At 37.5% G+C, this 26839-nt stretch overlaps 1 protein-coding gene across 2 annotated transcripts in view; it reads right to left on the bottom strand.

Annotated features, from left to right (window-relative positions):
- Positions 1-26839, bottom strand: part of NFATC3 (nuclear factor of activated T cells 3) — a 127673-nt gene that overhangs the window by 25654 nt on the left and 75180 nt on the right. For both annotated transcript variants that reach the window (XM_070613733.1, XM_070613734.1), the window contains exons 6-9: positions 24664-24804; positions 13346-13401; positions 12156-12282; positions 1198-2205 (exon numbers count right to left, since the gene is read on the bottom strand). In XM_070613733.1, the coding sequence (XP_070469834.1) occupies positions 1198-2205; positions 12156-12282; positions 13346-13401; positions 24664-24804 (1332 nt within the window). The remainder of the gene's footprint in view (positions 1-1197; positions 2206-12155; positions 12283-13345; positions 13402-24663; positions 24805-26839) is intronic.

Genomic DNA, 26839 nt, shown 5'->3' with positions numbered 1-26839 from the left:
TCCCCTTAGGTTTGGAATTTGGAATTTAATACCAGCTTTGTTTTTTTTTGAGGAAGATTAGCCCTGAGCTAAAATCTGCCACAATCCTCCTCTTCTGTGTTGAGGAAGATTTGCCCTGAGCTAACATCCATGCCCATCTTCCTCTACTTTATATGTGGAATGCCTGCCACAGCATGGCTTCACAAGCAGTGCATAGGTTCACACCTGGGATCCAAATTGCCGAACCCTGGGCCTCCGAAGAGGAACGTGCGAACTTAACCCCTGTGCCACCAGGCCGGGCCCCTAATACCAGCTTTACAACTAAGTAGTAAACTCACCTTCTCCAGATACGTAAAGGAAATGGGTGACATAGAATTACTTTTCTACAGATTAATATAGAAGCAGAGAGAGAACTAAAATTTTATATCTTTGTTTCAGAATCTTTAGAATTTTCATACTGGATAACAGTCATAGGTAGCTTTCACTTAATTCCTATTTAGATAAAATTTCACTACCATATAAATGATAAAGCCAAGAATAAAGCCAAATTATTACCTGAAAATCCTATCTTGGGGAATTTTTGATTATTGAAATAACTAATATTCTAGAGTTTGTTCTCCAATTTATTGATTTCATATATACAGAGGTCTACATACCAACCTGCTACATTTATATAAATAGCTTCTTTTTATCTTGGTGCCCATAGCTGTTCCATCACCATTATCTGACTCGGCAAGCCAGCAGGGCCACAGAGAAGCAGGTTCTTTACTTGTGTGAGTCTTCTGAAGGACAGGAACTCTAACTTAATACATTCCTAGTATTCCCAGAATCTAACTTTGCACCTTGCAAATAAATAGCACTCAGCAATGTTTACTGAATTAACACCCCTGAATTCCATTCTCTAGATAATGTGACCTCATTATATGTTCTGGGAGAAAGATGCCCAATAAATCTCATGTCTTCACTTTCATCACAAGTGGGTGGTAGGTTATCATTCAAGGTCTCAACCTTGCAATAGACATTAGTGATAAAAATAGGCTTTAAAGCATAGATTTTCATGTCTATTCTCAAAATCATATATTAAATTTCTAGTAACAACAACTTATTTAAAAAAGCCCAAGCATATGTGAATAAGCAATCTATGGCAACTTTTTCATGACTCTTAGAGAAGGAAGTTCCTGGATCTTCACTGCTTCAAGAACACAAAGACAAACTTACCATCATCTAAAGTGATGTCCTGTAGACCAATTGTTGAAAAGTTAGGTTCCTGCTCTTCAGGTTCAGGTTTAATGTTCACAGTTGCCTCATCAGGTGGAAATGATGCTGGATCACACAAACTGTGACATATTAAGGATGAAGGTGCAGAAAGACCTCCTTGGCCTGTACTTTGTGCTTGAGTTGAGTGCTGTCCAGATTGCATTCTGGTGGCTAGAGACGGTGATGAGGCAGTTCCTGAGCTAGGAGATTGGTAAGGCATAGGCTGTAGCTGAGGAGATGGTGGCCCAGACAGTGGTGAACTGGCCAGGGGATGAGAGGCTGCAGGGGAAGCTGTTGTGGCAGACCCTGAATGTGAAGGACCATACGTAATGGGTTGTAACTGAGGGGAAGGCTGACCTGTGACCTGGTCAGTCACTGGAGAAGAATGAGATCCTCGTACTGTGTTTGAACAATGGTATCCCATTGATGGCAGATGAGGCAGAGTCTGCACAGAATGAGGTGTGTGAGCTAAGAGATGTCCTGCTGAGCCTGAATTTGAAGAATGAAAAGGTATGGACGATGGTGGTTGACAGCCAAGATGTATTAAACTAGGAAGAGCTGCGTCCTGCTGAAACAAAACTGGATCAAATTCTTGACTAGAGGCAGCATTAATAGGAAGACAAGTTGGTCCATTGTACATAACATTAGTTTGCATAGGCTGATAGGAAGACCCCAAAGGAGGTGTTGGTGTGACTTGAAAAGGCTGGTGCATAACTGAAGAAGGTATCATATGCTGTTCTTTACCAGCACTCTCATCCCTACACTGTAACTGTGGCAGATGGGATGAAGTTACCATGGGTGCGTATGTTTGCTGGATGGGACAAACCAAGCTTCTCTGTGCTGACAGTTCACTCTCATGTGGGTGTCCTATATCTGAGGAAGGCCTCTGGGTCTGGGGAGGATGAGGCATAGGCAATGATGAAACTGAAGACAAGTCAATCTCTTCTCTGTGTTCTTGCTTCATCAAAACTGAAAAGAAAATGATTAAAGCAAATGTTATTACATAATACATAAAATAATCATGAAAGGGCTTCATTCTAGGCTACACAACTGTAGCACGCATCCAAACTAGGGGATGAAAGCTCAAACACCTTCAGAGAAGGCAGAAAAAATAAAATTGTGAAGTCAGCAAGCATAAGACAACACGGAGTGGTTCTTGCTCTAAAAGTAATCAAGTTAAAAAAAAAATACTGCATAGAACTCTATGAAGTAATATGGAAAGACCTCTAAAATGTGCTAAGCGACAAAAAAAAGTGAGTTGCAGAATAATGTGAATATGTCACAATTCATGTAAAATAAAATATTGTGTGTGTGCGTATATACATATGCATGCACACATGTACACACATTTTTGCTTATATATGTATGGATATCTCTAGAAAGATGGACATGAAACTGATAACTGCTGGGAAGGGAAACTAGGTGACTAGGGAACAGGAGCAGGAGGAAGATTTACTTTTTCACTGTGTAAGTTTTTGTGCCTTTCGAATATTTTTCATCATATATATACAGTACCTATTTAAAAATAAATAATCTTTTAAAACCCCCAAAACCCTATAACCTAATAAAAGCCTTCAATTTGGGATCTCTGATCTGAAACCTACCAGTTACCTGGTTTTGCATGTTATATCTGTGAAATAATAAAAAATATATATTGGTCTCTGTTCCTGGTTTCTGGCACACAATTCCTAAAACTCTTGTGATTACCTAAGTGATAAGAACGCTAGGAGCACCTCTTGTTCTAATATTGGTCTTTGACCTCAGTTCCTGAGACAGAGCTCCTGAAATCCTCGTAATTTCCTGGGTGATAGGAGGGTCTTTTGTTCTAATGAGGTGACTCTGGGTGGGCTCCTGGATGAGGGCTAGTCACTGGAAAAACCAAGCCATGATTAGAAGCTTGGAATTTTCACTCCCACCCACCTCCATTCTCTTGAGAAGGGAGAAGGGCTGAAAACAAGAGTTAATGATCAATCATGGCTATGTGTTGAAGCCTCCATAAGAATCCCAAAAGTATGGGGTTCAGAGAGCTTCCAGGTTGGTGAAAACGTGGAGGTAATGGGAGAGTGGGACACCTGGACAGGGCATGGAAGCTCCCTGTCCCTTCCCACATACCTTGCCCTACACATCTCTTCGATCTGGATGTTCATCTGTATCCTTTATCATATCCTTCAACAAACTGGTAAACGTAAGTAAGTGTTTCTCTCAGTTCTGTGAGCCACTCTAGCAAATTAATCAAACCCAAGGCTTGGATTGTTGGAAGCTCCAATCTACAGCCAGCTGGTCAGAAGCACAGGTGGTAACCTGAGCTTGTAACTGACATCTGAAGTGGGGTGGGGGGGGGGGGTGCCAGTCTTGTGGGACTGAGCCCTTAACCTGTGAGATATGACATTATCTCTATGTATATAGTATTAGAATTGAGTTAAATTGTAGGACACCCAGTTGGTACCACAGAGAATTGCTTGTTATGGGGAAAAACCTCCACACATTTGTTGGCTAGAAGTATCAGAAGTAAAGTGTTCTGTGTGAGTAGTAAAGGAGACTCACAGGAGAGAAACACGGTAGGGAAGAACCGGAGTTCTTCCTTATATAAGAGGGGGGAAAAAAACTGAGTGTTTTTCCTTTGCAGCATCATATACCAGAAATCATGAATCTGACATTCATAGAGCTTTTAGTTTACAATGATTTTCACATGTCTCTCATTTGATCCTCAATCATCATCAGATCCATATTACAATAGAAATAATAATAGGGAATCAAAAGAAGTACTGGAGGGGCTGGCCTGGTGGCACAGGGGTTAAGTTTGCACGTTCCGCTTCGGCGGATCAGGTTCACTGGTTCAGAACCCAGATGTGGACATGGCACCGCTTGGCAAGCCATGCTGTGGCAGGCATCCCACATATAAAGTAGAGGAAGATGGGCACAGACATTAACTCAAGGCCAGTCTTCCTCAGCAAAAAGAGGAGGATCGGCAGCAGATGTTAGCTCAGGGCTAATCTTCCCCAAAAAAAAAAAAAGTACTGGAATCCACAAAAACCCTGTTGGAGCTAATAAACAAATTCAACAAAGTCGCAGGACACAAAATCAACATGCAAAAGTCAGTTGTATTTCTATAAAGTAGCAATAAATAATCTGAAAAGGAAATTAAGCAATTTCATTTATAACAGCATCAAAAAAATAAAATAATTAGGAATAAATTTAACCAAGGGAAGCAAGACTTATACACTGAAAACTACAAAACACTGTTAAAAAAAATTAAAGAAGACCTAAATGCATGGAAAGACATTCTGGGTTCATGGATTAGAAAACTTAAATTAATTGCTAAGAACACAACACTCACCAGAGCCATTTTCAGATTCAATGAAATCTCTATCAAAATCCCAACAGCTGTTTTTATAGAAATGGAAAAACCCATCCTAAAATTCATATGGAATGTCAAGGGATCCCAAATATGAAAAATAATCTTGAAAATGAAGAACAAAGATGAAGGATTCATACTTCCTAATTTCAAAACTTACTACAAAGCTATAGTAATGAAAACAGTGTGGTACTGGCATAAGGAAAGACATATGGACCAATGAAATAGAATAGAGATCCCAGAAACAAACTGGCACATATATAATCAATTTCTCTTCAAAAAACAGTGCCAAGACCATTCAATGGGGAAAGAATAGTTTCTTTAACAAATGGTGCTGGGACAATTGGATATCACATTCAAAATAATGAAGATGGAACTTCATCTAACATCATATACAAAAATTAAGTAACTCAAGTGGATCAAAGACCTAAACAAAAGAACTAAAACTACAAAACTCGCAGAAGAAAACAAAGGGCAAAGCTTCACGACATTGGATTTGGCAATGGTGTAAGTATGATACCAAAAGCACAGGTAACAAAAGAAAAAGTAAGTAAATTAGACTTCATCATAATTAAAACTTTTGAGCATCAAAGGACACTATTAAGAGAGTGAAAATAAAACCAAGATAATATTGGAAAAATATTTGCAAATAATATTTCTGAAAAGAGTTTAATATCCAGAATACATAAAAAACTCCTACAGCTCAACAAGACTGAACCAGAGATTTGAAGGTGACCCTAGGACTGATCTAGATGGAGGTGTGATGGGGAGGGGGGTTTACCAGCTCTTCTCTAGGATTGCTAATTATGAAGATCAAACAAACCTAGAGATGTCAAGTGTTGAAAGTCCTCCTGAGAGTAAAGCCAACAAAAAGGGAAGCAGTGTTAAAATGAAGAGAAAACCTAAGCCCTGAGACAACGCTGCTTAAGCTGAAGCATGTCTGAAGCCAGCATTCCAGTTAATCTTCCAGCTACAGAAACCAATAAATTCCCTTTTTTGTGAAGCTAGTTTGAACTGAGTTTCTGTCATTTGCAAGTGAAAGTCCTAATTTACTTCAAAACAATCTTTATAAGGTAGGGATTATTATTTTTCCCTGCCTTATAGATGAGTATACTGAACAGGAGATTAAAGACACTAAGATCTCACAGCAACTAAGTGGCATCACAATACTTGAACCCAGGTTTTTCTGCCTTCAAAGTCCATGCTTTTAATCACCGCAATTTACTGTATGACCAAGGAGGATTCCACTTCACCATGCCATCAAGCAAGCAGAGGCCATGAATACCAACAGTATCCTTCATCACATCAAAAAACGGAAAAGATCCATGATTTAGCATGAGTCTGTCTGATGAAAGGACTGCTCAAAGTAGAAATAAATGCATTTCGTTTATTTTATTTAATATGCATATCAAAAGAGAAAAGAACCATCAGTTAATTTACTATGTGTCAAAACAGTTGATTTCATTGTTTCTCTTGGCAAGCACTTCAGTCCATTTAAAAATTATATACCTTAGCCTCCTATTGGAGTACTATAAATCATTTCAAAATAATTTTCCTGAATTCACATCTCATTGTTCCTTCCAAGTTTCTACCACTAGTTGAAAATTTTCATGATCTTCACAAAAAATAAGGACTTCATTTTACGTCAAAAGAAAAATAACAATAAGACCCAAAGCAAGGTCAAATCTCATTTGACCATTTACCAAACCCTGCAAAAGTACAAGTCTCTTCACATAAGCATGGTCCGAATCTGAGGAAACCAAAGTAAGAATTAAGATACTTCTGATAGTATATTTTACTGTAGAAGAGGTAATTAATGAAGCACTTGTTTCAGGGTACATTTGAGTTCTACATTTTACTCTGGCTTCCCAGCAAGAACAAGATGAGCGCATCATTCATTTGCTTTAGCCTCTAAATCTGCCAACTGGCAAGCCCACCCCTAACAATGAGACTACAACAGCAAGGACACAGAGAAAGGTATATCACCAATCTTCTTGTTGCTTCTGCCACAATGCTCATGTTCCTGACCTAGGCCTCCATCAAGTTTCTGATTCTTGCTCAGGTGTTTCAAGTATGGTTCACTGTGTCTACTGCCTCCTGTCCTCTCTAGTATCTTGATGTACTTACTTTCCTTCTGATTTTGAAAGAATTAGAACTTTCTCCCTGGACCACTGGATTCTTTTTTTTTTTTCTCTTCTACTTCCCTACTCTGGTCCCAGGAAAGCCACAGTGAATCTTACACCCAGAGTTCTATTTCTACATAAGGAAGGATAATACCCAAGAAAGCCTACTTTCATCCTTTATTTAATCCTGAATGGAGCAGGGGGTGGGGAGGCCTTTCGTTACATAAGTGGTTGGTTATCACGCACTAAAAAGAAGACTGAGCGACTGAAAACTACAGCATAACATTAATCTTTTTTGCATGATCCAGCCTTTTTTCTATGTTCCTGATCCACATCTGGGTACCCAGACTCAGAGTTCTGCTCTCTTAAATTGAGTGTATTTCTACTCTGCCAAAGCAGGTATCACTTTTTGTCTATAAGGGATTCAGACTCCAACCTGACCAAACCATAGGAAGTCCTCACTACTGGTTTATGGTAAATTCGTTCTTGTTTGGAGGAAAATAATAAAGAGATCTTACCATATCTAGAACAAGTTGAGTTTTAGAAATAGATTAACTCTACCTTTTGTGTTATATATCTCATTCTCAAATTTAGAATGTTGATAGATGGAGGGACCCAGAAAAAAAAAACTGGTCTAGTGGTTTTCAAACCATGAGAAGCTTCACACTCTTCTTCAAGTGGTGGATATGGAAGAGTAGGATCCAAAGTGTAGGAGCTCTGGATTTCCTCTTCCAGTGCAAACAGAGCATCTAAAGCCAGCTTTCATCCTTTTTTATACATTGGCTTTCTGCCTAAGATTTTATTTGAAGAATAAAACAATTTAACAATTTCAAAACCATTGCTTTAGTCTTATATCCTTATTTTATATGAGTTAATCTGTGGGTACTACCTGTGGCAGAGCCAAGATCCAGTCTCCTGACTGTAAAGCAGTCTTTCTCTCCCAATCAGAATAATCCAAGTCAGTCTGTCCAGTCAACTACTTAGAATACAGAATATACTTTCCTAGAGGCAAAATACTATTCCTAAGAATTTGGCTCTAATATTATCCCTAGAAGCCCCATTATTCTAAAACCAGAGCTCAGATGGTACCTCCAAGTACAAATAACTTCTGAGCTTCAGGGATGCTGGGGTGGGGGTGAGGCCTCCTACACTGGAAGTTCTGAAGCTAGAGGTTGGATAGAAGTTCAGACAGCACCACTAGGGAAGGGCTCTTGCTCTATTACCTCTTTGGCTAGGGTAATTTGTGAATCATACACATATGCTAAATCTCTAATATAAAGAATTCATACTGGGGCTGGCGCCATGGCCGAGTGGTTAAGTTCGCGTGCTCCGCTTTGGCAGCCCAGGGTTTCGCCGGTTTGGATCCTGGGCTCGACATGGCACCACTCATCAGGCCATGCTGAGGCAGCATCCCACATGCCACAGCTGGAAGGACCCACAACTAAAAATATACAACTATGTACCAGGGGGCTTTGGGGAGAAAAAGGAAAAAATAAAATCTTAAGAAAAAAAAAAGAATTCATACACATTAATAAGACAAACATAATAACCCTAACACAATAAAGACAGGGTCATGCAATAGAATACTAAGAAGCTATTAAAATTCTGTAAACCTCTATCCACTGACAAGGAAAAATAAAAATGTTCAGGTTACAAAATTAGTCTATACAGTGTGGTCCCATTTCTATTTTCAAAAAGTTGTGTCTATATATGGATCAAAAGGATCTAGAAGGGGGCTGGTCCAGTGGCATAGCAGTTAAGCGTGCACATTCCACTTCGGTGGCCCAGGGTTCACAGGTTCGGATCCCAGGTGCAGACATGGCACCACTTGGCAAGCCATGCTGTGGCAGGCATCCCACATTTAAAGTAGAGGAAGATGGGCACAGACGTTAGCTCAGGGCCAGTCTTCCTCAGCAAAAACAGGAGGATTGGCAGCAGATGTTAGCTCAGGGCTAATCTTCCTCAAAAAAAAAAAAAGAAAGAAAGAAAGAAAAAGGATCTAGGATAGAATGTCAGTTTTCAGAGTGGAAGAGAATTTGGGTGTTTTAAAATATTTTTTCAACTTGTCTTTTCTTTCTTTTTTTTAAAGATTGGCACCAGAGCTAAGATCTGCTGCCAATCTTTTTTTTTTCGTCTTTTTTCTTCTCCCCCAGCCCCTTGGGTACATAGGGTATATTCTAGTTGTGAGTGCCTCTCGTTTGTGCTATGTGGGACACCACCTCAGCATGGCTTGATGAGCAGTGCCATGTCCGCGCCCAGGATCCGAACCAGAGAAACCCCGGGTTGCCGAAGCAGAGCGTGCGAACTCAACCACTCAGCTATGGGGCCAGCCTCTCACCTTGTCTTTTTTTAAAAAAAAAAACAAAAAAACACAGTATTGTTATTTGCTTTTATAAAAATTTTATCCAAAATTTAATTTTAGAAAAAAATTTTAAAAAGCCAAATGCTACAGAGACATGACAGTAACTGTCCAAAACACTTCTGTGTGTCCATTCTTCTGTTAGTCTGTGCCACCTGATGTTTGTGTTCTGTCAACCATAAGGCCAGTGATGACAGCTGTAGTCCAATCCAATGTTCTCTTTGCACTCTGGGGCCCCATTGATTTCCATTCTTATATGTAATGCCCTCTAGGACTCTGCTTTTATATTGTCCTCCCAATTCACAAGCTGATAATGTAAAGGTATTATATTCCCTCCTTCCTGTTTGCCTGTTCAACTACTACCACTATGACGGTGGTGATCAAAACCTCTAATCTGCTGACCCTATTGCCTTTTTGTTTTTCTTCAATCCCAGAAGCCCTCTCCCTTCCTATTCAGGTTAGATTCTATAGTCCCCCATCTGAACAGCATTTGATAACACTATTGGACCATATGTCCTTAGTAAATCTCACCCTGGAGGAGCCCTACTATCCATATTTTACCACATGCCCTGAAGAATCTGAATGTTGCTTCAGAAAATTATAAAGCAGGGCTAATTAGTATCTATAAATTCATGAATATCAATATCAAAGGGGCCCTTCAATCATGCCTAGAATCCTATTAGGTTTCTGTGGCAACTTACTCTCCCCCTCCTTACAACTATTTCAAACTTCTCTACACTCTTCAAACTGTCTAATCACCCACACTCCCTCTGCTCACAACTGGTGACTTCACGTCATTCATTACAGAAGCAATGCTGAAGCTATCATATGGAAACTCTCTAAACTCTCCACTACCAAATCTACAATCTTCCTAACGTACATCCATCTTGTTCATCTTCTTTATCTTCCCTCCTGTTCCTTCAGCTACCGAAGGCCCATCCCAACTTCTATATTTTAAATCCTATCCCCTCCCACCTTTCTCAGAAACCGGATATTCTTTACCATCATTGATGCTCTTTCCTCTGTCTATTCAAAACTCTCTTGCTGTTTGAATCACCTTTTTAACCTTCGTGGGCCTCTCTCATATAAATCTTACACTCCACAGTTAGTAATCTGAGAAAAGTCTGAAGCGGTCATTGACACGTCATAAAGAGACAGAAGAAATATGAAGAAAAGGATTTCTGAAACACAAATCTGATCATGTCACCTCCCTGTTAAAGCTCACTTCTTACATCTCTTTTAATACTCCACGATCCAACCAACCAAAGGGCCTTTGCATATGCTGATACCTTTATCTGGAATGTTCTCCCACACTTTACCTAGCTTAGCAATTAACAGTATAGATTCTACAGACAGATTGCCTGGATTCAAATCTCACCTCTGCCATTTATTAGTTGTGTGACCTCAGTTCACCCATTTGCAAAGTGTGGAGGGCAACAAGTACCTACCTTATAAGAGTTATGTGAGGATAAATGAGTTATTAGGTATAAACTGCTTAGAACAGTACTGGGCACACTCTGAATGTTCTACATGTTTCCTAAATAAATGAATAAACCTGAGATGTACTCTAGCATAATAGCTAGGAGCCCAAACCCTAGAACCATACTGCCTGTGCATGACATTTGGCTCTAAGACATATGCTGTGAGACCCTAAGCACTTATTCGCCACTCAGTTTCCTCATTTGTAAAACAAGATAATAATCTATCTCATGGGTCTATCATGAGGATTAAATGAATAAATATAGAAAGGGCTTAGAACAGTACTAAGAACAGAGTAATGTTATATAACTGCAAACTATTGCTATTATTTTCCAGTTATCAACTCAAGTATCACTTCCTCATGGAAGCCTTTTCTCAACCCACCAGGCTAGGCAAGGGTCCCTCTGTCATTTTCACACAGTACTGTGTCCCTTTCTTTCAGAGTCCTCCTTATCTCAGTTTCCAATTACAACTTTGTTATTTATTTATTTATTTAGTGATTTATTAGCTTCTGTTTGTTCCACTAGATTATAAGTTCCATGAGAGAAGGGACTGAGATAGGTTTTGCCCACCTAACAGGCACCCTCAAATACCTTCTGAATTAATGAATGAATGAAATAGCTAACCAAAATCTTTAGTTTTCAAAAGGTTTGTATTCTATTTGAAAATTATCTGAAATATTTTATTACCAAGTAATGTATTAACATGATCAAGTACTATTAATTTTCAGAGTATGGAATATAAGTGGACATTAGAGGCTATAAATTCTTTAAAGTCAGCTTTAAAAAATATGAATGACAAATGAATGACCGCTAATGACCAGTAACCTCTCAAATTCAAGTGTTTGTTCTTTTCATTTACTATAAACCATTTACAAGTTTTCAGAGGAGTAAGTTTTGGAGAGAAAGGTTCACTATGATTTTTTTTTATAATATGCTTTGGTGACTAACATAGCACCTAGCACCGAGAAGGCCTCTATAAATATTTGTTCTCTAAGTATGTGAACATCAGCATAAATTACTGCCTATAATATTTACGTGTCACAATCAAGACCTGGAAAGTTACAGCACTTGATCTCTGCAGAAAGAGGTGTGGAAGCCTCCTTTGTTAGGGTGCATCTATAAAACCAGGAACTCTGGCATCAACTTTATAGTCTCCACAGCCATAGTATGCTATAGTCACTGCTTGCCAAATGAAAATCTAATGAGAAATTTTTCATCTGATTGGGAACAGCTGAGATGAAGACACTATGAAACAGGCAGAGTGCCTTCTTGAAGTGCTAAGGGTACAAGGGGAGTTCACACATATTCACAGACACCTGCCCTTCCTGTAGTACTGGTGATTGTTGGTAGCTCCTGAAAAACAGACTTCAAACCTAAATTCAATCTTTTAACTTCCTTCTAAAAAAATGCCTACAGAATAACAACTGATATCACATCTAATATTGAAAGTCAACACAAATTTTACAGATTAGGCATATGTTAGAATTTTTATTGATTTTAAGTACCCTACCTTAAACTTTCTACTTTAGGATTCATTGAATAACATTTTATTCATTATGAAAGAAAGCTCTATAGTAAACCATCACAACAACTCCTCGTACCTGGTGTGTAAGTAAAACGTTGAGACTGGCTTTTTTTCCTCTTGCCATTGCAAAGATAAAAGTGCACCTGCACTGCAGCTGTAACTGCTGGGTTATGATATGGAGGAACTTCAAGGACAATATGAGCCTAAGGAGCATGGAAAGCAAGATTGTGTTACATTCAGAACTAAAAATGAAATGCACCTGCTAAACTCAGCACAACTCATGAGTCTTAATGACCCAGGCTCTCCCACGATAGATCATTATGCACATCAACTGCTCATGTAAGTCATCTGGATATTTATTCTATGGATACTTCAGTCTTAACAGAAATAAGCACTTTAAAGTAAACCATTACAGGAAAAATTGCCTTCTATTCACCCAGTTGGGTTTCTAGTTGCAGCAGAAACAAAAACAGTCTTACATACTATGTAATGAGATATTTTGCTCTACTCAATATTGCATGTTACTATACATCTTAACTGGAAGTTCGTTCTGGTTTTTAACCAAGTCTAATATTTCTGTAGTTCCATTATAGTTTAGATTTCTTATCTTAAATTTTATATTCAAAATGTTCTAAGTTGGTAATACACAAAATCTGTATCAATATCAAGAATAATTTTACATAAGCAATGTGGAAACCTTTAGCCCCAAACTAATTACAATCCTTAATCTAATTTCTCCAGGTCTTTGGAAAGCACTGTGAAAAGTGGTATTCCCTACCCTAGAGACAATTCTGTCTCCATTCCAACCACGAGGAACGGACCACAGCTTTCAGTGTTGAATCCTGGAAGGCTTAAGGCTGAGGAGTCGAGAATAGTATACTAAATACACAAACCCCAGAGGGCTTGTCCTCCTCCTAGTTTTGCCCATTACGTATGTTCTTGAATGAATTTGTTTGATTTCTTCACCAAATTCAGAGAAAGAAACTAACAACTTCAGTAAGAACCTTCTAATGATCTTTCATTTCTAATTTCTCTCTTCCTACACACAGAAAATGGGAAGAAAGATATCAATTGTTTACCTTTCCCAAACTTTAATTTTAGTATCAGCAAAGTATCTATCTCACATCCAAACTTCTAAAAATTCTAATTCTATCTTTCTACTACTCAAAAGATAAAAGATTTCTCATCTATACAATAAAGCACCATTATCCAACTTTCTCATTAAGCTTCTTAAATATTTCTAAAGACATAACGTAAATTTCTTACCCCCTGACATTTTTCCCTGATTATTTTCCCTTCTACTTCCCACTGAGGTCGTCCATCTGTTGAAAGAAACAATTTACAGTTAAAAGTAATTCAAGTCAGAAACATATAGACAGAATATAACATATTTAGTGTCATAATTTCTTGGCAAAGGGAATCTTTTTCTCACTGACTTCCATTATAAAAATAAAATGTGTACCCATGAGGAAAAATGGGGAGAAAGAATTTGGGCTGTTCGAGTTAGCAGGCCCCACAGAGTTTATTCTACCAAGTGATGTTTGAAAATCGTCTGAGAGTACCTCCACCAATAAGTGGCCAACTCTGCTTGTATGCCTTAAGTAATGGTAAATTCACTCCCTCACCAAGTAATCCATTTCATCTTTGGACAATAATTGCTGCTGGAAAGCTCTTCATGATAGATGACATCTGTCTCCTTATACTATCCAACCACTGGTCTAAGTACTACTCCTTGTAGCCACCACCGAAAAAACCTTGAGTGCTTCTCTGTAAGACAGTATTTCAGATGTTTAAAAGCAGCTATGTTTGTTTGGATCTCCTCTTCGGCTGGTTAGCAGCCCCAGTTCTGCATCTATCCCTTACACAATATTTTAACCTCCTTGGTCAGTCTTCTTTGAACACTCCTCCATTGTGATTATCTCCCTCCAAAGGCACCAGGCCTAGAACTGAAGAGCCCAGGTGAGAAATAACCCAGCAGAGTAGAGAGTGACTGAGGCTCTTGCCACCTTATGTGGAAATGTTGTGTCTCTGTTAAAAGTTTTCTGGGGCAGCTGCACCAGTCTAACCCTTACACTTAATGTGTGGTCAGCAAGTGTCCCTCAGTCTGCCACATTTCCTACTACCAAGCTCAAGCTCCCACATTGTGCCCTTATGTAGCTGCTCCCCTCCCCCCCCCCACCGCCCTGCAACTCCTGTTATGTTAATTTCTCCCTACTAGATTTTATTTTCTTGGATCACTTGGCTTGCCAAGATATTTTTAGGTACTGACGGTCTTCTAAAATATTTGCTAAGCTTTCCAGATTTGTCATCTGAAGATCTTGTCAACATATTTTCTGTCACTTTATCCCAAGTGAATTGTTCACCTGGGGAGGGCCCCACCTGCTACTAAAAGCTCTCACTCCAATCTGATGTTCAGCTATTCTAAACCATTCTTTTTATATCAATGGGCAGTCACTCAGTGACTAACCCATACAAGTATCTTCAGAGCTAGCATGACTTCTTCATCTGGTCTGTGAAGATATCAGGAGAGACTCAATCAAATGCCTTCAAGATTGTGACTATCATTTTCCAGTCCAATAATTAGATAATGACTACCCATGTGTAAAAGAGACTCTACAGAGAAATGCTATGTCTCCTTAGAATTATAGCTCAGTTCAGCAATCATTTGCTGGGTCCCAACATGCCAGGCACTTTGGGTTAATGAGATAATGGAGATAGGATACCCTGCCTTCAGTGTGTGGATGAAAGGCAAATACAACAATTCATTACAATGAAATGTGGTGGTTACAATAACTAATAAAGGTACACTCTGGATGTACCAAGAGCACAGAGATCAGGGTCCTTAACCTAGTCTTGGTGGGGTGGTATGAGACAAGGAAGGCTTCCTGAAGAACTCTTGAACTGAGGCTTAAAGATAAGGTGGAACATAGATGATGTAGTCTATGCAGAAGAGAGAGCATGAGCAAAGGCAAGATGGCAAGAAACTACGATTTAGGGAACCATAAGCAGCTGTGTTGGTGCAGTATTAAAGTACAAGTCAGGGAGCAGTAAGAAATTAGGCTGGAAAGATAGGCAACAGATTGTGGCCTGAATGCCACATTAAGGAGGCTAAAAAATAAAGGGATCACTGAAGGTGCTTTCAGAATGGGAGTAACATGTTCACAACTGCAATCCCATCCAAAGCAAGTAACTGCCACCATGGAACAAGATTCAATCTAAATCAAAAGCTCTTAAATGTAAAGCTCTGGGTTAAATAAAATGAATTCTATAATGAAACTGCCTTAAACATACATATTTATTATATTCAGGCACTAATGAATTTTTACAATGGAAAGGGACAGGTTTGAGATACTATCTCTTCCTTATACTTGTTTTTCGTTGCTGTTGCTGTTGTTTTCTTTAATGAGGTAAGGCAGGCTTGGGCAATCCAGATACTTAATAAGAAAAGAATAAGTGTTACCTGAAGAATGAGACAGAATTGCCGATAATTTTTTTAAGATGGTTGTTGAGGATGTGTGTGTGTGTGGTGCATTTTACTTTGTGCTTTAAAATTTCCCTAAGTTGTTCTTTTAAAGGTGACTTGAGATAAAAATAAATGTAGGGGTTGGCTCCGTGGCCGAGTGGTTAAGTTCCTGCACTCCACTGTGGCAGCCCAGGGTTCGGATCGTGGGCGTGCACATGGCACCGCTCGTCAGGCCACGTTGAGGCAGCGTCCCACAACCCACAACCACGAGGACGTGCAACTAAGATATACAACTGGGTACAGGGGGAGTTTGGGGAGATAAAGAAGCAGGAAAAAAAAGAAGATTGGCAACAGTTGTTAGCCCAGGTGCCAATCTTTGGGGGGGGTGGGGGGGGGAAGGAAGATTGGCAACAGTTGTTAGCCTAGATGCCAATCTTTAAAAAAAAAAAAGGGTAAAAAATTTTGTTTTCTTTGCTGAATTCCTCTGAATAAGCCATACAACTCCTAAGTTACTTCATGAATAATGGTTATTAACAATTTGCATTTTTTAAATTCAATTTATTTAAACTTAAAAAAAAAATAGTTCATCCATTTCTCCCAGCCCTCACTCCTGGCCTCTGGCACCTACCAATCTGTTCTCTGTTATCTACGAGTTTTTTGAAAAAATTGTTTTTAGGGCCCAGCCCGGTGGCGCAGCGGTTAAGTGTGCACGTTCCCCTTCTCAGCGGCCCCAGGTTTGCTGGTTTGGATCCCGGGTGCGGACATGGCACCACTTGGCAAAAAGCCATGCTGTGGCAGGCATCCCACATATAAAGTAGAGGAAGATGGGCATGGATGTTAGCTCAGGGCCAGTCTTCCTCAGCAAAAAGAGGAGGATTGGCAGTAGTTAGCTCAGGGCTAATCTTCCTCAAAAATAAATAAATAAATAATTAAAAAAATAAAAATGTGAAAAAAAATTGTTTTTAGATTCCACATAAGAGATCATACAGTATTTGTCTTTCTCTCTCTGACTTATGTCACTTAGTACACTGCCCTCAAGGTCCATCCATGTTGTCACAAACAGCAAGAGTTCATTCTTTATTATGGCTGAATAATATTCTGTTATATACATACACACCACAGTTTCTTTATCCAGTCATCCACTGATGGGCACTTAGGTTGTTTCCATATCTTGGCAATTGTAAATAATGCTGCAATGAACATGGGGGTGTATGTATCTTTTTTAGTTAGTGTTTTCATTTTCTTCAGATAAATACCCAGAAGTAGTATTGCTAGATTATATGATAGTTCTATTTTTAACTTTTTGAAGAACCTCCATACTGTTTTCCATAGTGGTTGCACCAAATTACATTCCCACAAACAGTGCACAAGGATTCCCTTTTATCCACAACCTCGCCAACGCTTATTGTCTTTTTGATAATAGCCATTCTAACAAGTATGAGGTAATATCTCATTATGGTTTTGATTTGCATTTTCCCTGATGATTAATGATGCAGAGCATCTTTTCATGTACCTGTCGGCTATTTGTATATCTCCTTCAAAAAAGTCTATTCAGATCTTCTGTCCATTTTTTAATCAGATTGGTTTTTCTTCTGTTTAGGTGTATGAGTTTTTTATATGTTTTGGATATTAGCCCCTTACCAGATATATGATTTGCAAATATTTCCTCCCATTCAGTAGGTTGCTGTTCCCTTTTGTTGATGGTTTCCTTTCCTGTGCAGAAGCTTTCTAGTTTGATAAAGTCCCATTTGTTTATTTTTGCTTTTGTTGCTTTTGCTTTTGGTGTCAGATTCAAAAAATCATCAAGACTTATGTCAAGGAGCTTACCACCTATGTTTTCTTTTAGGAGTTTTATGGTTTCAGGTCTTCCATTCAAGTCTTTAATCCATTTTGAGTTAATTTTTGTGTATGGTGTAAGACAGTGGTCCAGTTTCACTCTTTTGCATGTGGCTGTCCAATTTTCCCAACACCTTTTATTGAAGAGACTGTCCTTTCTCCATTGTATATTCTTGGCTCTTTCGTCTTAAATTAACTGATTACATATGCACTGGTTTATTTCTGGGCTACTTTGTTCCATTGACCTATGTGTCTTTTTTATGCCAATATTGTAATATTTTAATTACTATAACATTGTAATATGGCTTGTAACCAGGGACATGATACCTCCAGCTTTACTCTTTCTCAAGATTGCTTTGGCTGAATTATTCAGTGTCTTTTATTGTTCTATACTCATTTTAGGATTGTCTGTTCTATTTCTGTGAAAAATGCCATTGGAATTTTGACAGGGATTGCACTGAATTTGTATACTGCTTTGGGCAGAATGGACATTTTAACTGTATTAATTCTTCCAATCCATGAGCACAAAATATCATTCCATTTATTTGTGTCTTCTTCGATCTCTTTCATTAATGTCTCATAGTTTTCAATACACAGGTCTTTCACCTTCTTTGTTAAATTTATTCCTAGGTATTTTATTCTTTTTGATGCAATTGTAAACGGGATTTTCTTTTCTTTCTCTTTCTTTCTTTGCCAAGGAAGATTAGCCCTGAGCTAACACATTGCCAATCTTCCTCTTTTTTTTCCCTTGAAGATGATTAGCCCTGAGCTAATATCTGTGCCAATCTTCTCTATTTTAAATGTTGACCGCCACCACAGCACGACTGATGAATGGTGCAGGTCTGCATCTGGGATCCAAATCTGTGAACCTGGGCCACCAAAGTGCAGCATGCCAAACTTAATCACTAGGCCATGGGGCCATCCCCAGGATTATTTTCTTAATTTCTCTTTCTGATAGTTCTTTATTAGTGTACAGAAAAAGATTTTTATGTATTGATTTTGCATCCTGTAACTTTACTGAAGTCATTTATTAGCTTTAACAGTTTTTTGATGGAGTCTTCAGGGTTTTCTAAATATAATATCACATCATCTGCAAATAGTGAATTTACTTCTTCCTTTTCAATTCAGGTGACTTTTACACTTCTTTTTCTTGCCTAATTGCTCTGGTTAGGACCTGCAATACTATGTTGAATAAAAGTGGCGAGAGTGGGCATCCTTGTCTTACTCCTGATCTTAGATGAAAAGCTTTCAGCTTTTCACTGTTGAGTATGATGTTAGCTTTGGGCTAACCACTATTCAGTCACTATAACTTTACTCTCTTAATCCATAGCACTTTTATCTGGAATTATCTTGTTCATTTATTTGCTTATATGTTTACTGTCTGCTCCTTCACTAGAATCTAGGCTCTATCAAAGCAGGCAACCTGAAGGTTTTATTTACCATTACATCCCCAAAGCCTAGAGCAGTATCAGTCACTAGCAGTTGCTTCATAAATAATTGATGAATTAATAAATGGTGAAACAGAACTGCTATTTCTTGAACATAGGCAAGTATTGGTCAGGGTCTAAGGGGTTGGCAAAAAGTGAATTTTTAAAAATTTATTTTTATTTTATTGAGGTCATAGTTTATAACATTGTGAAATTTCAGTTGTACATTATTATTTGTCAGTCACCATACGTATGTGCCACTTTACCCCTTATGCCCACCCCCTCAACCCCCTTCCACTTCTGGTAACCATTAATCTGTTCTCTTGGTCCACATGTTTGTTTATCTTCCACATGTGAGTGAAATCATATGGTATTTGTCTTTCTCTCTGGCTTATTTTGCTTAAGATAATATGCTCAAGGTCCATCAATGTTGTTGTAAATGGGACAATTTTATCTTTTTTATAGCTGAGCAGTATTCCATATCTTCTTTATCCATTTATCAGTCAATGGGCACTTGGGTTGCTTCTATGTCTTGCCTATTGTGCATAATGCTGCAACGAACATAGGAGTGCATGCAACTCTCTGAATTCTTGATTTCAAGTTCTTTGGATAAATATCCAGTAATGGGATAGCTGGGTCGAATGGTATTTCTATTTTTTATTTTTTGAGAAATCTCCATACTACTTTCCATAGTGGTTGCACTAGTTTGCATTCCCACTAGCAGTCTATGAGGATTCCCTTTTCTCCACATCCTCTCCAACATTTGTTGTTTTTTGTCTTGGTAATTATAGCCACTCTAACAGGTATAAGGTGATATCTCATTGTAGTTTTAAAAATTTTAGTTTTCCTTTTTCTCCCCAAAGCCCCCCAGTACACAGTTGTATATTTTTAGTTGCAGGTCCTTCTAGTTGTGGCATGTGGGATGCCACCTCAGCATGGCTTGATGAGCGGTGCCATATTCACGCCCAGGATCCAAACTGGTGAAACTCTGTGCCGCTGAAGTGGAGCACACAAACTTAACCACTCGGCCATGAGCCAGCTCCCTCATTGTAGTTTTGGTTTGCATTTCCCTAACGATTACTGATGTTGAACATCTTTTCATATGCCTGTCTTCATATATCTGTCATACAGATAGGCCATCTGTATATCTTCTTTGGAAAAATGCTTGTTTGTCTTCTGCCCATTTCTTGATCAGGTTGTTTTTTTGTTACCGAGTTGTATGAGTTCTTTATATATTCTGGAGATCAACCCCTTGTTAGATATATGATTTGTAAATATTTTCTCCCAGTTGGTGGGTTGTCTTTTCGTTTTGTTCCTTATTTCCTTTGCCTTGCGGAAGCTCTTTAGTCTGATGACGTCCCATTTGTTTATTTTTTCTTTTGTTTCCCTTGCCCAAGTAGACATGGTATTCGAAAAGAGCCTTCTAAGACTGATGTCAAAGAGTGAACTGCCTATATTTTCTTCTAGGAGTTTTACAGTATCACATCTTACCTTCAAGTCTTTAATACACTGTGAGTTACTTTTCGTGTATGGCAAAAGATAACGTCTACTTTCATTCTTTTGCATGTGGCTGTCGAGCTTTCCCAACACCATTTATTGAAGAGACTTTCCTTTGTTCTTTGTACGTTCTTAGCTCCTCTGTTGAAGACTAGCTGCCTATAGATGTGGTTTTATTTCTGGACTTTCAATTCTGTTCCATTGATCTGTGTGTCTGTTTTTGCGCCAGTACCACACTGTTTTGATTACTATAGCTTTGTAGCATATTTTGAAGTCAGGGATTATGATATCTCCAACCTTGCTTTTTTTCTCAGGATTCCTTTAGTTATTCAGGGTCTTTTGTTGCCCCATGTGAATTTCAGGATTCTTTATTCTATTTCTGTTAAAAACGTCATTGGGATTACATTGAATCTGTAGATTGCTTTAGGTAGTATGACCATTTTAACTATGTTTATTCCTCCATTCCATGTACATGGAATATCTTTTATTTCTTTATGTCATCATCGATTTCTTTCGATAATGTCTTATAGTTTTCATTGTATAGGTCTTTCACCTCCTTGGTTAAATTTATTCCTAGATATTTTATTGTCGTGATTGTAAATGGGACTGTATTCTTGAGTTCTCTTTTTGTTAGTTCATTTTTAGAGTATAGAAATGCGGCTGATTTCTATAAGTTGATTTCGTACCCTGCAACTTTGCTGTAGTTGTTACATTATTTCTAATAGTTTTCCAATGGCTTCTTTAGGGTTTTCTATATACAAAATCATGTTGTCTGCAAACAGTGAAAGTTTCACTTGGAAGGAAGTGAATTTTAAGGGAGAAGAAGACAGATGAAAACATGGTTTCCAGCTGAAGAAGAAGGTCCTGACATTAATAATAAAGATCAGGAACAGTGAGATGAACTGGTTTGTGAAGTCTGACATGTTTTCATATTTGAAATATCAGTGGGACATTTACATAGCAATATTCAATGGGTATTAAAGAAACAGGTCAGAAGTTCAGGAGACTTGGTAGCTGATGAAATTTCCCAGAATGAAGGAATATAATGAAAAGAAAACTGAATACAGAACTTTGGAAAACTTCTATATTTAAGGGCCAGAAAGAACGGTTAATAAAAGATGAGCAGGAATAGTTAGAGATGTGCTGAGAACCAGGTAAGCAAAATTACACAAAAGCCAAGAAAGAAAAGGGTGTCAAGGAGAGTGGGTAGCTGACTGCCAAATAAATTTTTAGGATGTTAAGATTTCAATATAGTGAAAGATAAACAATTAAAGAGTAAGTAACAGGTAAGGCAATGAAGGTAGATGACGGATTACTTTTTTGAGAGGTTGGATGATAAATGAAAGAGAAATGAAATAAGAGCTTATGAGGATGACAGAGTCAAGAGAAAGAGAATGTTTAGGATGAGAAGATTTGAACGTATTTAAACTAAAAAAAAAGGATGCAGTGGAGAAAGAGGTAGTGAAATTACAAGAGATAGGCAACAGGGGCAATGAATACCCTCAAATACTTAAGTTTAAAACAGATAAAAATAAATGAGATAAGCATTTAAATTAAGAAAAAAATACTAAGCCAAAAAACAGTGAAAATTAGGAAAAATACAGAAATTAGAGAAACAGAAAACAAAGACACAACTGAAAGGATCAATAAAGCCAAGTACTCTGGAAAAAACGATTAAAAAAACAAGAGATGGTACAAATAAATAACAGCAGGAATACATTTTTTAAAAGAAAGGTAACTCCAGATGCAGAAAGAGAATATTATGAGCAAATTAGTGTTAATAAATTGGAAAACTTGGATGAAATAAATAAAATTCTGGTGTGAAATAACACAACAGAAATATATTGGTCTCTGCCTCTACTTCCTGGCATAGAGCTCCTAAAACTCTTATAATTTCCTAAGTGATCAGTACACTACAAGCATCTTTTATTCTAATATTTGGTCTTTGATCCTGGTTCCTGACACAGAAGTCCTAAATCCGTTGGAATTTCCTGAGTGACAGGAGTGTCTTTTGTTCTAAGGAGATGACTCTTGGTGGGCTCCTGGATGGAGGCTGGTCACTAAAAAAAACAAGCGATAATTAGAAGCTTAGAATTTTCAGCCCTACTCCCATTCTCCAGAGAGGAGCTGTAAATGGAATAATCCAATCATGCCTATGTGATGAAGCTTCCATGAAAATTTCTATACTATGGGGTTTGGGGAGCTTCTGAGTTGCTTAATACATGGAGGTTCTAGGAGAGTAGCATGCCCGTAGAGAGCATATAAGCTCTGCTCCCTTTCCCATATACCTTGTTCTTCCATCTGGATCTTCACCTGTATCTTTTATGATATCTTTTATTATATAGTAAACTGGTAAACGTTAAGTTAAGCGTTTCCTCGAGTTCTGTGAGCTGTTCTACCAAATGATCGAATCCAAGAAGGGGGTCACAGGAACCTCTGACTTGTAGCCAAGTTGGATAGAATTGTGAGTAACCTGGGGACCTACTACTTTCAACTGGCACCTGAAGTTGGGAGGAGTCTTATGGGATTGAGTCTGTAATGTGTTGGGTCTGCACTAACTCCAGTTAGTGTCAGAACTGAATTGAAGTGAACTGAGGACACCCAGTTGGTGTTGAAGAACTACTCGATGTATGGAAAACCCACATATCTGGTGTCAGAAATGTTGTGAGTGTGGTAGTATTGTGAGGAAGAAACACAGGAAGAGTGTGCTTTTCTATTCACCTACAAAAATATAAATCACCAAAATTAAATTAAGAAAAATAAACTTAAATGGTCCTATAACCATAAATGGAATTATATTAGAAATTAATAGCTCCCCACAACGACAGCCCCCAACCCAGAAGGTTTCAGAGGTAAGCTCTGCCACATGTTCAAAGGAAGGTGACTACATGACTTTCGGAGAATGGAAAAAGATGGGGCACTCTCCAACTCATTCTGATATCCAGAATGTATAAAGAATCCTATAAGTCAGTAAGAAAATGAAAGTTGACTCAATAGAAAAAATGGGCAAAGACATGAACGGGCATTGCACAAAAAAGAAAACATGAATGATTCATAACAATCTCAATAGATACCAGGGAAATTCGAACCCAAAGTTCAAGATACCATTTTACACCTATTGGATTAACAAAACTTAACAATTATAACATTTTTGTTTATGTCTACCAGGTGATAAGAACCAGGATACACATTGCAGCATTGTTAGCTATCATTTGGCAGTGCCAAAAACTGGACACAGCCCAGACAGTCAGTGAGAGAATGGAAATAAATTGTGGCACCTTCATACAATGTGAAAACAAAAGATCTTCAGTTACATGGATCAATCTTAAAACATTTACGTTGATTTCTGAAAAAAGCAATTTTCAGAAGAATACATGCAATATTATATAACGTCCAGAAACAGGGGAAAATATATAAAACTACAAAGATAAGCAAAGACTGATTCAGGAGAGAGATCCATTTGGAAAGCAGTATCAAGAAGCCTTTAAAGGTAAATGTCCTATATCTTAAACTGGGTAGTAGGTATGAGTATTTGCTATATTATTCTTATTAGAATAGTATTTCATAGTTTTAAAAATGTTTAAAAAAATACAGGAGAGGAAATAATTGATGGAAAAGTGTTTTAAATATGCTCAAGAAGGGCTAAAACCAAATACCCTGATAGATACAGGATTCTTCTACTTTCCTCAAAATTAAGATACAATTCAGATAATTAGACATAAAATTCACCCTTTTAAAGTATACAATTCAGAGGTTTTGAGTATATTCACAGAGCTGTACAACCATCACCACTATCTAATTCCAGAAACCTCTTCCCCATAGCAGTCACTCTCCAGTGACACCTCTCTCCAACCCCTAACAACCAGAAATCTACTTTCTGTCTCTATGGATTGTTGATTTTGGACATATTGTGCTGGCTTCTTTCACTTAGCACAATGTTTTCAAGGTTCATCCATGTTGTAGCATGAAGCAGTACTTTATTCTTTTTTATGATTGAAAAATATCCCATTGTATGGATATACCACATTTGTTTATCAGCTGATGAGCATTTGGGTTGTTTCCATTCTTTTTTTGCTTTTATGAATAATGCTGTTATAAGCATTTATGTCCAAGTTTCAATTCTCTTGAGTATATTTATACCTAGAAGTAGAACTACTGGAGAATTCTTCTACTTTTGAGATATACTTATTGAGAACTTAACATTTATATAAAAATTTTATACATGCTTTGTTTACAATAAAATCTGCATAAATGACACCTGTAGCTTTAGGAAAACTATTTTATAATTAATGTCGGTGAAATACCTGAATTATTTTGCCCCTTCATTTGAGGTCAATCAACTCAAATCTTATATTATTTACCTTGTCCTTTTTCAAGAAAAATGATTTTGGATTCTGGAAGAAAATTAGATCCAGTCACAATCATTTCATGACCTCCATTTACAGAACAACTGTTGATACTGTACTTCTCAATATGAGGAAGTTCTTGAGCAGATCGCTGGGCTGTTTTTTGGGTTTTTTTAAGAGTTGAGAAGAAACAAAATATTAGTTTACAATCTTGCATATATAAATGACAAATTCAAGCTATAAAATGAAAATAAAGAGAAGCAAACTCCAGGCTTTTAAAATTCAAGACAATGTTAACAATATCCACTAAAATCACTAACGTTACTTGGAAAACAAAATAGATTTATTAGAGTTATGTGATTTCTAAATTATTTTCTTAGATTACAACTTTAAAGAAACCAACTAATAAAGAGAAATTAATTAATGACTGCAACTTCAAAGTGACTCCAACACTTCATCCATTTTTCTCTTTTTAGCTTAAGTCTTTACTACATTTCTTTCCTACAAGTGTCTGTTAAAATTTATAAATCTAATATAATTATAAAAAGCAAATTAAATTGAAAGATGTGTAATTAAATTGCATACAATTAAAAGAAGACAAGTTTCTAAAGGAAAAACACCAAGTAGCCCTTTCGTCAAAAAAATATCTACATCATCATTGAGATATCAAGATTCCATTTTGGACAATTTTCTAAATAACTAAGTAACTGAAGCATACATGAAGTACTGCACATTTCAATACTGAATTCTTTTTAAATGGATGTAATTGTTTCTAGAGTACACTGCACTCTTCCTTCCCAAGGTATGTGGGAACCCAGAGTATACTCTTCCCAGAGTATGTGAACATAATTTTTCTTAATGCCTTAGAGTCATTATTTAAATTATCAACTTTTAGAAACAGTGACCTTGGTGCCACCTTTCTCTGATATTCAATAATTCCAAGTTGGTATCTTTTCTAGAGATGATATTTCTGGCTTTTCTTTCTTTCTTTCTTTTTTCTTTAACTGCTGGAGCTTCAAGCTATTGATTGTACTTCTTTTGATTGCCTAGGTTCTCTAAGGATTTCTTCTTGCCAAATACCAAGATAACTAGGTTTCTCTCTGGATTAAAACAAGTAAAAAGAAGTGTGGATTATACTTTCTTCTTCACATTTGGAAAACAGGACTACTTTCAGTCCTATTACCTGGGTGGAAAATTGGTAGCTTTGAAGGTCAGCTGTGTTTTCCTTGGCTAGAACAACATTTTAAAGAAATTTAAACTAGAATGCCTTTAGGAAGCATGCACTCTTAGTTCACTATGGCTCTTGTCGCTCTCAACTATTTTCCCAAGCCACAAAAGGCATATGAATTGGGATCCCTGCCCCATTTGAAGAGAATGTTAAAATAAACCCTTTCACTGGGGATGGGTCTGGGATTTAGGATCAACTACCACTTGGGAAGTACTGAGCACCAACTTAGCTCTCAGAAAATATTTATGTCCCCAGGAGTGTTCCAAATAGCTCACAGAGTCATAAAAATAAGCACTAACTAGCCCAGGAAGTAAACTAATTCAAGTTTTAGATATTTATGGTGGAAAATAGCCATCACAGGTGCATTCAAAGTAGCAGCAAAAGTGTGTTCAACAAATGGCATAGCCATACTAAAAAAATTATGCATATGATAAAAATAGTATTTTTGAAGAATATTTAACAATATGAGAAAATGCCCATTATAAGTGAAAAATACCAAAATAAGATATAAAACTATATCAAGTAAACTCAACTAAAAAATATTGTATATATGTATATAGAGAGAGAGACAAAAAAAAGAAAGAAAGAAAGAAAAGAAAAGAAAATCCAAAGAAAGGTTAACAGTGACTATCTCGGGGAAGTGATATTATACAAAAGATTTTAATAATATTCTTTGTACCATTCTGCTTTTTCTATGCTCTCATCAATAATCACATATTAATAAACTAAAAGAAAATACAGAAAATCATTTGAGTAGCTTCATCTCAACAATTCAAACTACTCTATGAACTTAAATTATTTAAATTACTTTGTTAAAAAAGAGACAGAGGGACTAGCCCTGTGGAGCAGTGGTAGGGTTTGGCACACTCTGCTTCAGTGGTCTGGGTCTGTGAGTTCAGATCCCAAGTGCAGACATACACCACTTGTGAGCCATGATGTGGCAGTGACCCACATATAAAGTAG

This window comes from Equus przewalskii, chromosome 3 (assembly GCF_037783145.1).
Source record: "Equus przewalskii isolate Varuska chromosome 3, EquPr2, whole genome shotgun sequence".
Taxonomy (NCBI): Eukaryota; Metazoa; Chordata; class Mammalia; order Perissodactyla; family Equidae; genus Equus; species Equus przewalskii.
The sequence above is the reverse complement of the archived record's forward strand: the minus strand, read 5'-3'. Positions and strand labels throughout refer to the sequence as shown.